The sequence below is a fragment of the Leopardus geoffroyi genome, chromosome D3 (genome assembly GCF_018350155.1).
Source record: "Leopardus geoffroyi isolate Oge1 chromosome D3, O.geoffroyi_Oge1_pat1.0, whole genome shotgun sequence".
Lineage (NCBI taxonomy): Eukaryota > Metazoa > Chordata > Mammalia > Carnivora > Felidae > Leopardus > Leopardus geoffroyi.
The window spans coordinates 976,794-985,791 of NC_059339.1; the positions used below are offsets into that span (position 1 = coordinate 976,794).

The 8,998-nt window shown below is 64.5% G+C and overlaps 1 protein-coding gene across 2 annotated transcripts; it reads left to right on the forward strand.

Annotated features, from left to right (window-relative positions):
- The first annotated feature begins 26 nt into the window (after nt 1–26).
- DDX51 (DEAD-box helicase 51) lies at nt 27–5,334 on the forward strand. Of its 2 annotated transcripts, XM_045457801.1 has the most exons (15): nt 28–361; nt 449–600; nt 1,523–1,673; nt 1,989–2,134; nt 2,223–2,294; nt 2,385–2,491; nt 2,649–2,757; nt 2,843–2,988; nt 3,163–3,355; nt 3,433–3,548; nt 3,635–3,751; nt 3,927–4,028; nt 4,133–4,196; nt 4,298–4,432; nt 4,647–5,334. In XM_045457801.1, exons 1-15 carry the CDS (start codon nt 70–72, stop codon nt 4,671–4,673), a joined length of 1,929 nt encoding a protein of 642 aa, XP_045313757.1. In that variant the 5' UTR covers nt 28–69; the 3' UTR covers nt 4,674–5,334. The 2 variants fall into 2 exon arrangements, with proteins under 2 accessions (XP_045313758.1, XP_045313757.1); XM_045457802.1 differs by lacking the exons at nt 4,133–4,196; nt 4,298–4,432; nt 4,647–5,334 and having other exon boundaries at nt 27–361; nt 3,635–3,790; nt 3,927–4,029.
- Nucleotides 5,335–8,998: the final 3,664 nt, after the last annotated feature.

Sequence of the window (8,998 nt, forward strand, 5' to 3'; positions counted from 1 at the left end):
CGACGTCCCCGCCCCGCGCCTCTGGCGTCATCGCCGCGCGTCTGGCCGAGAGGCGTGCGGCCGGCCGGCATGGCGCTCTTCCACGTAGCGCGGTACGCGGGCCCCGAGGCGGCCGGGCCGGAGGCCGGGGCGGACGGCCGGGCTCGCGCGCTGCTGGAGCGGCTGCAGTGCCGGGCCCGAGAGCGGCAGCGGCGGAAGCAGCAGCAGGAGCCCGCGGGGGCCGCGCAGAACTCGGAGGCGGCGGGACGGCGGCGGCGGCGGCCGCGCAGATCGCGGAGGCGCGAGTGCGGCGGGCCGCCGGGGAGCCCGCAGGCGCCGCGGGGGAAGCGGCGGAAAGTGGACGGCGAGGACGCGGACGCAGGTGGGGCCGGGCCGTGCGGGGACGGGGGTCCCGGGTCCGCGGGGGTGGGGGCCTGACGCGCCGCCCCTGTCCGCTTCTGCCGCGCAGGGAGCGGCGAGGAGGCGCCCGGGGAGAGCAGCGCGAGCGCCCAGGCCGCGGGGCCGCCGGGGGACTCGGGAGAACGGCCTCCCGAAGAGGCCTTGGGGCCTCCAGCCCACGCCCTGCTGCTCGGGGGCTTTGAGAGAAGCAGGGCGCCAAAGGTGAGCGGCCCGGGGTGGGAAGGGAAGTCTTCCACGGCTTTGCTTCGGCCGGGAATCGGGGTCTGGCGGCTGTGGCGGATCCAGCCCGTGTTGGTGGGGTAGCTCCGAGGGTCGCGCTTGTTCAGCAAGCCAACGGCTTGGACTTAAGTCGTCTGTCCTGCAGTTTTCTTCTTGGTGCCTGGAATTCTACGTCAGCTCGGAATTTTGTTTGTGATTATAATAAAGTTAAGAGTGAAACTTGCAGGTAAACGTTTTAAATGGGTTTCTGGGTTGCATCACAGCAGCGTTTTAAAACATATTCTCTTAGTTGGTGGGCGTGTCTAAGGAATAGCTATCTTAGTGCAAGCTTTCTCAAGAAGCAGCTAGTAAGTTACAGAGCTCTTGGGTGATCGTGATCACCAAAAAGGAAACGGTAGGTTTGCCAGGGTGCGTGGGGAGCATTTGTGTCAGTGCCAGTGTGGAAGTGCACCTTGACTTGTGATCAGAAGACAGGGGGCAGCCTGGGTAAGGTGGACCTGAGAAAGCAGGGCAAAGGCCCTGAGGCAGCAGTGAGCTGTGGCATGTAAAACGAGGTTTGTGTGGTTAAGGTTCAGGCAGCGATAGGAGGTTGGGGGCAGGTGAGTGTGGGTCACGGAGGGCTTTGCAGGCCAGGCTCAGGGTGTGGACGTTACCGCGGGCATGAGGGGAAGCTCCCCCGGTGACCTTGCTCAGGGAGAGGTACTTTCTGTTGTGCGTTGCTTAATTCCTTTAGAGGTGGCGTGGGGGTGGAGAGGCGCCGGGAGACGCGTTAGAAGGCTCGTGGGGCCTGCCTTGCTGTGGCCTCTTCGGTTTGAGTGTCACGAGTCCTTAGTTTCCGCTGGTCTTGTTCCCCTACCCCCGCGGGCTCTGGAGTCTTCGTTTGGCCCCTTTCTCTTTACGGTAGGTCCAGCCTTTCCTGCCCTCGTGGTTGGCTGAGCCAAGCTGTGTCGGAAAGAGCGTCACCGAAGATTCGGTGCCTATCGAGGACATCCCTGCCGTCCATCCTGACATGCAGAAGAAGCTGCGGGCACACGGCATCTCCTCCTACTTTCCAGGTGCTCGGGGTAGGGGGGAGGGGGAGGTGCCTTCAAGAGCCTCCTCGCCCAGAGTCACCAGAGCCGTAGCGGCAAGGCCGTGGCACAGCAGCTGACAACACGGGCCCTGGGCAGGACCAGCATCAAGCGTGGTCTGGGATTGGGGCATCTTTGGCCGCCCGGGCCTGGCAGTCCCTAGAGGCTCTGGTGTCGTCCTCGAGTGAGAACAGCCCAGCCTGGAAGTCATAGATGGGGGACGAGTCTCCTTTGGGCTTTGGTGCCTTGCCGATTCTGGTGGTTCCGGCACAAACGTGCCTGTCGTCCCTCCTTGTCCAGTCCAGGCCGCGGTGATTCCCGCTCTCCTGGAGAGCACAGCTAACGGGTTTCTGGTGGCCAGAGGCGGCTACCGGCCCAGCGACCTTTGCGTGTCTGCCCCAACGGGCAGCGGGAAGACCCTGGCCTTCGTCATCCCCGTGGTACAGGTGAGCGTGAGGACCACCGTCCTCGGAGGGGGGCTCGGCCGACAGGGAACCGGCTCTGCTGAGGCCGGTGGCTGTCCCCACCCCACAGGCCCTGCTGTGTCGCGCCGTGTGCCAGGTCCGAGCCTTGGTCGTGCTGCCCACCAAGGAGCTGGCCCAGCAGGTATGTGCACCCCACGCTCTGAAGTCAGACTCGGGGTCCTTGTCACTGTGGCGCTCCGTACTGGGTCGGTGACGGCCGCTCCTTCCCCAGGTGAGCAAAGTGTTCAACGTCTACACGGACGCCACTCCTCTGCGTGTCGCCCTGATCACTGGGCAGAAATCGCTGGTCAAGGAGCAGGAGAGTCTTGTTCAGAGCACGTAGGTCTTGACGGGTCGTGGGCCCCTTGGGGAGCAGGGAGCAGCCACATCATAGCCGTCCGGGCCCCGTGAGAACAGAAAGCCTGGCTGTCTGCGGGTCTCCCCTGTGTTCGGGGTCAGCGTGGGGGCTTCTGCTGAGACGCTCTCCGCTCCACAGAGCAGACGGCTTCCGCTGCTTGGCTGATGTGGTGGTGGCCACCCCTGGCCGCCTGGTGGACCACATCGACCAGACCCCGGGGTTCAGCCTCCGGCATCTCCGCTTCCTGGTACGTCAGGCGCCTGGAGGGAGGCCCGGGCTCGGAGCCGACACTGACCTCAGCCACCAGACTCCAGGCGTCCTGCTTCCCCTAGGTCATCGACGAGGCCGACCGGATGATCGACAGCATGCACCAGTCCTGGCTGCCCCGGGTGGTGGAGGCGGCCTTCCCGAGCGATAGCGCCAAGGACCCCTGTGCTCTGCTCCAGAGGAGGCAGCTCAGGGCCACCACTGCTGCCAGGTACACGCAGCGAACTCTGCCCTGAGCTTGGTGGGGCCACCCTGAGCGTGGGTCCCGTCGCGGTTCCCCTCGGTCTCCCAGACCCGCTCTGCCTTGGCGTGTCCCGGGCGGCCAGGTTCAGCAGGTGTGCCGGCCGGGCCAAGGTCTCCGGCCCACCGCCCGCTCCCCTTCCAGCACCTGCTGCCCTCAGATGCCGCTGCAGAAGCTGCTCTTCTCGGCCACCCTGACCCAGAACCCTGAGAAGCTGCAGCAGCTGGGCCTCCACCAGCCCCGGCTCTTCTCCACGGGGCTGGCACGTGGGGGCCCCAAAGATGCGGACACGGACGGGGACTCGGGCGGGAAGTACACCTTCCCCGCAGGGCTCTCGGTGAGCAGGGCGTACGGGGCGGGGAGGGGGCGCACGACGGTGCTTGGGGCGGGGCCAACCCCGTGCCGTCCCCGCAGCATTGCTACGTCCCCTGCAGCCTCCGCACGAAGCCACTGGTCATCCTGCACCTGATCCTGGAGATGAACTTTTCCAGGGTCCTCTGCTTTACCAACTCCCGCGAGAACTCACACAGGTGAGGTCCGAGGGGGCGGAGGGGAGCAGAGGGGTGGCGGGTTCCGGGCCCTGCCCACCTGGCTCCCTCCCGCCCCTCCCGCCCAGGCTCTTCCTGCTAGTCCAGGCTTTCGGAGGTGTGACGGCGGCCGAGTTCTCCTCCCGCTGCGGGCCTGGCCAGAGAAAGGTGGTCTTGAAGCAGTTTGAGCAGGGCAAGATCCGGCTGTGAGTACCCGGAAGGAGGGGAGCGAACGCTCACGGCAGGTGCCGGCCTGGGCTGTCCGGGGCGTACTTCCCCAAAGGAAGCTCCCCTCTGGAGCCGGTGGCGGCATCCCCCGCAGGGCCGGAGGGATAGGGGCTCCTGGCCTCAGGCGGGGTCTGAGCCCCTCGCGCTTCCCAGCCTCATCAGCACAGACGCCACGGCTCGAGGCATCGACGTGCAGGGAGTGCAGCTGGTCGTCAACTACGACGCACCCCAGTACCTGCGGACCTACGTGCACCGGTGAGGCCCGTCCCGTGGCCTTGGAGGGAAGGGCCCTGGAGAGAAGCCACCGTCCCGGGGCACCTCTGGGGGCCAGCACTCGAGGTGGTCGTGCTCGGTTTCAGGGTCGGGAGAACCGCCCGCGCGGGAAGAACCGGACAGGCCTTCACGCTGCTGCTCAAGGTGCAGGTGAGTCTGCGGGGCGCTTGCCGGGGGACGGCGGGGGGGGGGGGGGGGCTCGGCCGGTGGCTGAGGGGAGGCTGAGACCCCTTCCCGTCGTTGGCCTGCAGGAGAGGAGGTTCCTCCGGATGCTGGCCGAGGCGGGGGCACCGGAGCTGGCACGGCACGACATCCCCGGCGAGCTCCTGAGGCCGCTGGTCCCTCGCTACGAGGAGGCCTTGTCCCAGCTGGAGCAGGCCGTCAAGGTGAGGGGCCATGGCGTTCTTGTGACACGCATCTGACAACGTGTGCGAGAGCGGGGGAGACGGTGGGAGGGTGGGAAGGGGGGCCGGGGCCAGAACCGCACTTCCTGAGCAAGCATCCGGAGGTGCTGCGTTTCAGGGTTGGGGCGCCAGGGCGGGGCCGCGGACGGGGGCGGGGGGCCGGCACCGTGCGAGTCTCTACCTCTCCCCTCCACAGGAAGAGCGAAGACAGAAGGCGGCCTAGACGTGCTCAGAGGACGCTGCAGAGCAGCCCCTTCCCACCCCGTGCCACCTGCTGGGCTTAGCCACCTCCTTTTTGGAAAATCCTGAGCGCTGCCTGCCGCATATGTGAACAGAAGACAGATTCCTCGGGTTTCCAAGGAAGCAACTGGCCGGGAGGGCGCTTGTCCCCCCGCCCGCTGCCGCCTCATGCCTGGCCCCAGGACAGTCCCTGCAGCAGGCCTGGCTCCGGGCCCAGGGTGAGGGTCTGGGGGAGGCTTGGTGGCCTCTGTGCACGGTGCTCTCTGGAAGCAGGGCTTAGTAGGACCGTTCCCGCGGTCCAGAGCTGGCAGGGCGGCCTCGGGGGTTTAGCCTCGAGCCACTTGGGTCCCCACGGTGCCCGCTGTCCCGCGTCACACAGGTTGCCCTGCGTCCCGCACTGGCACCTGGCTCGGGGGCTGGCTGGAGTGTGACGTCTCCTGGCGCCGTCCCAGCGTGGCGTGCCTGCATCCCCGTGGCGTCAGCGTGGACCAGACCACACGCGCTTTCCCGTCAGTCACCACGCGGGAGCGGGGTAAGCCCGTCGCGCCACGACGTTCCGTTGCTTCAGAAGCACTGACCCGCTGCCGTGCCAAGGGTGTGTTTCCACAGTTCGTTTGCCGAAATTAAAACAACCTTACAAACCAGGGTCGGGCCGTAGTCCTTTGTTCTGAAGGAATCAGCAGGGTAACTGGAGCACAGGCTGGGCTGCGTGGCTGCCCGCGGGGGGTGTGTGGCAGGGGTAGGAAGCACTCAAGCTGGAAGTCTCCAGCTAAACGCGCCCGTACCCCTTAGAGACAAAAACCAGCATCCTCCGCGCAGAACCAGCTTACGCGTCTGTATGTGCTGCACACGGCACCCCCGGCACGAGACAGAGACGCCAGAGATGCCAGGCCGCAGGTGCTCAGGGCCAGGAGGGGCCTGTGAGCCCCGTGTGTTCTCGCTCTGCTCCAGGGACCCGCTGAGCCGGCTGAGGCCTCGCCCACGGCCGGAGCCGGATGGCGCTCGACGTCCACCCTGGGGCACCGCCACCACGGGCACCGGAACCGCCTGCGTGGCAGCGAGACCAATGGTCCGAATCACCTGACGGCTCTCGCTTCCCCGAGGACGGACGGGCGAGCCGCCCGTGGGCCAGAACCAGCCTCGCCGATGGGGGCTTCTTCCTGGGCCTCCTCGTGGACAGACCCCTGACTCCAGGGAAACGAGGCCAGGCTGGCTCAGGAGACCTCTCCCCGGGGGCTCGTCTCCCACCCGCAGGGTGTCTCTTCCTTCACGCAGTGAGGCTCGCGCCCGCTGCCCAATTTCACGTTCGTCTGTACGTAACGGTGGACCGGGCACTAGGGAAGGGACGTAAGTCACGCTCTTGGCTCAGGAGACGTGGACGTGGCCAACAGATGACGCTTGGGCACAGACGGGGCTCCGCACGAACCGCCACCTCCCATCAGAACTCGGGAAGGAGGCTGTCAGCAGATCCTCAACCATTTCGTGCGGTTGCGTCGTTGATTTTGGAGACGGCACGAGTGGGGGAGGGGCAGAGAGGGAGGGGGGAAAAGAGAGAATCCCAGGCAGGCTCCACGCTGTCAGCACAGAGCCCAACATGGGGCCCCAACCCACGAACCACGAGATCGTGCCGTAAGCCTAAACCAAGAGTCAGACGCTTAACCGACTGAGCCCTCCAGGCACCTGTTTCGCTGTCTTAAATGACCCACTGACTGAAAGATAAAATCACTTCATCCTCGAGTGCAAGCCTAACGTGTAGTATTTAAGGGTAAGGAGTGTGAGCGGATACAGTCCCACTCTGCAAACGGAGGACGGAAGGGGCCATGTCGCGCTGGTCCAGTGGGTGTTTTCGAGCCTCACTGGGTCCTCAGTGTGGCGTCCTCGCCCAAGGCCTCTGATGGGGGCGGGGGGAGATGCCGTTCTGACCCACGGCCACGTTTCTGGGTCAGCAGCTTTTCGACACTGTGTTTGGATCTCTGTGAAATAAGTCGTTGTGTGATCTCAAGACGCCATGAGTTTCACTGCGATTAACCTGGGACCTGTTACTTTCCCGGCAACAGGACGAAGATTTGTGCATTTCTCTGTCTTTGGCCACGCGTGCTCTAAGAAGAGGTATGCTTCCGTCGGTCACGGCACACAAGGGGCCACGGACACCGAGTGACCGGCAGGAAGTGTGGATGTGGCTCTCAGCTGTCGCTTCCCCGTGGACTTGCACACGGTGCCCCATGTAACCGCCGCTTCTCTCTACGTCCGCGGCCCCTGACACAGACAGACCCGCGTCCCTGTCCCAGGCCAGAAAGCTCCACCCGTGTCTGCACGGGACGTCCCCGGGCCTTTAGAAGGCCACATATCTGGCCATCAGACTTCCCCGGGAAACGCTGTACGTGCACCTGTGACAGCCGCAGTCGGGTGCGTGTAGGTGCCGCGTGCGGGTGTCAGGTGACCACACCCTGACTGGGCGGGCCACACAGCCAGTGGGCGAGGTGCAAAGGGAGAAAGACGCATCCTCCGCTGTTTCAGCTACAGCGAGGTATTTAGGGACAGGGACAAGGCAGATAGATACCAGCCCAGCGTGAGCAACCTGGTGACCATAGGTGGCCTGAAGTCTCCTCAAGACCTGCAGCTGAGTAGTGATGAGTTTGTGGCAAGTTCTCCCCGTGGGCTGCCTCCACCAGGAAGCCTGAAGGGCCCGGAGGCCCCAGCGTAAGCCAGTGCGCCGTGGTCCGCGGTCCGGGAGCGTGTCGGCAGGTGCCTGGGTCCGGCAGACACTGCTGGCTGGGCAGGACATGAGGCGCCTTGCTCAGGCCTCCCCCTCCCACGGGACGTCCCCGAGGGCCCACGCTTCTCTGTCCCGGGGGCCTTGCTGTTGTGAAAGGCTAAGGATCTGCACCGGGTTTGCGGCTTCGGGGGCTGCTGGTGATGCCAGGGGCCCAGCGCCTGGGAGACCAGCTCCGTCCACCAGCCCCGGGTGTCTCTGGGGCTCCGATGGGTCTGGACGCCAGGGTGAAGGCCCCCGGACGCTGCACGCTGGGGACCGGGCGCCCAGAGAAGCTCCGCCTTGACCGCGGGCGGACGTCAGGCTCCGGAGCCCGGGCTCAGCCTCTGCCCCGAGCACGCCCTGCACGTCTGCTTCGGGAGCAAATAACCTACGGGAGACACTTGACACCGAAGAGGAGAGACCTCCCTACCTTCCGGCACCTCTGAAGCCTGCAGCCTCGCACGAGCCAACGCACAAGACACACGTGATTTTCGGGAACGTCCTCGGTCACGACTCGGCACTCCTGATGCAGCAGGAAGTACACGCGGCCCCGCGTCACATCCCGGCCCCGGAGCGCTCTCCTCTCTGCAGGTGGTGAGGCCCGGGCGGCGTGCCTCTGAGAGGTTTGTACTCTCTGCGTGCACACTGACACGGGAGCCGTGTTCCAGCCCCGTGCGACTGTCCCAGGGACCTGCTCTGAGCAGCGGCAGCTGTGATGCTGCAGAATGGAGGAGGCCAAGTGCTCGTGGCACCCCCGAAGGATTCGCTAAGAATTGAATACAAACTACACGCCCGACTTTGACAAAGGGGATTTGTTTGCACGGGAATAGTCTTCTAGTGCGTTTTCAGTTTCTGCTTAAGATTACAAATTCTCAGGACAGATGTAAGCCAATTTCTGGATAACTGGTTGCTGTAAGAGGCTCCCGAGAAACCCCAAAACCCCAACGAAAAGCAGGACGCTCCCAGACCGCAGACTTCACACCCCGTGTGGCGTCACCTGCACGTCATGATGACCGTCAGCCCTAACCTTCCTACGCTCTGTGCTTGCTGTCGCTGAAGCAAACACGGGCGAGCCTCACGATCGGGGAGCCCGCCCCCCACCGTGTGCCGTGGACCTTGGGGGCGAGGGGTGCCTCCCAGGGCCGGCCTGTGCTGTTGTGGGTCCCCGCCCCGCATGCCAGCCACTTCCCTCGCGCTTGCTGAAGGGGTGCCACACCGCTGTCCCCGCGGGCAGAGGAGGGAGAGGGACCGTCGGTCAGCAAGAACACTCGGGACCCCGTGACACCACCAGCCAGGAGCGCCACACCCAGCCACAGCGCACGTGGAGCCCTCGCTGAGGCAGACTACAGTCCCAGCCGTCAAAGAAACTTTAAAAATTGAAATCACACGAAGTATGTTTTGATCGTGTGTAGGTTTTAGTATTTGAATATTTGAAAGTAAATATTAAACTCTTTAAGGCACAGAAAACCTTTGACAAAAATTAACGTATTGGAAATACGTGTCTCTACACAAAGAGATTGTATCTACAATATCACCATAGATGTAGGGGCAAG

What these genes read in the sequence shown, in the direction of transcription:
- DDX51 (XM_045457801.1), top strand. Translation starts at nt 70, where the DNA reads ATGGCGCTCTTCCACGTAGCGCGGTACGCGGGCCCCGAGGCGGCCGGG. An exon ending in GAGAGTCTTGTTCAGAGCAC is followed by an intron (nt 2,492 to 2,648) that starts GTAGGTCTTGAC and finishes TCCGCTCCACAG; the next exon opens with AGCAGACGGCTTCCGCTGCT. An exon ending in CCTTCCCCGCAGGGCTCTCG is followed by an intron (nt 3,356 to 3,432) that starts GTGAGCAGGGCG and finishes CCGTCCCCGCAG; the next exon opens with CATTGCTACGTCCCCTGCAG.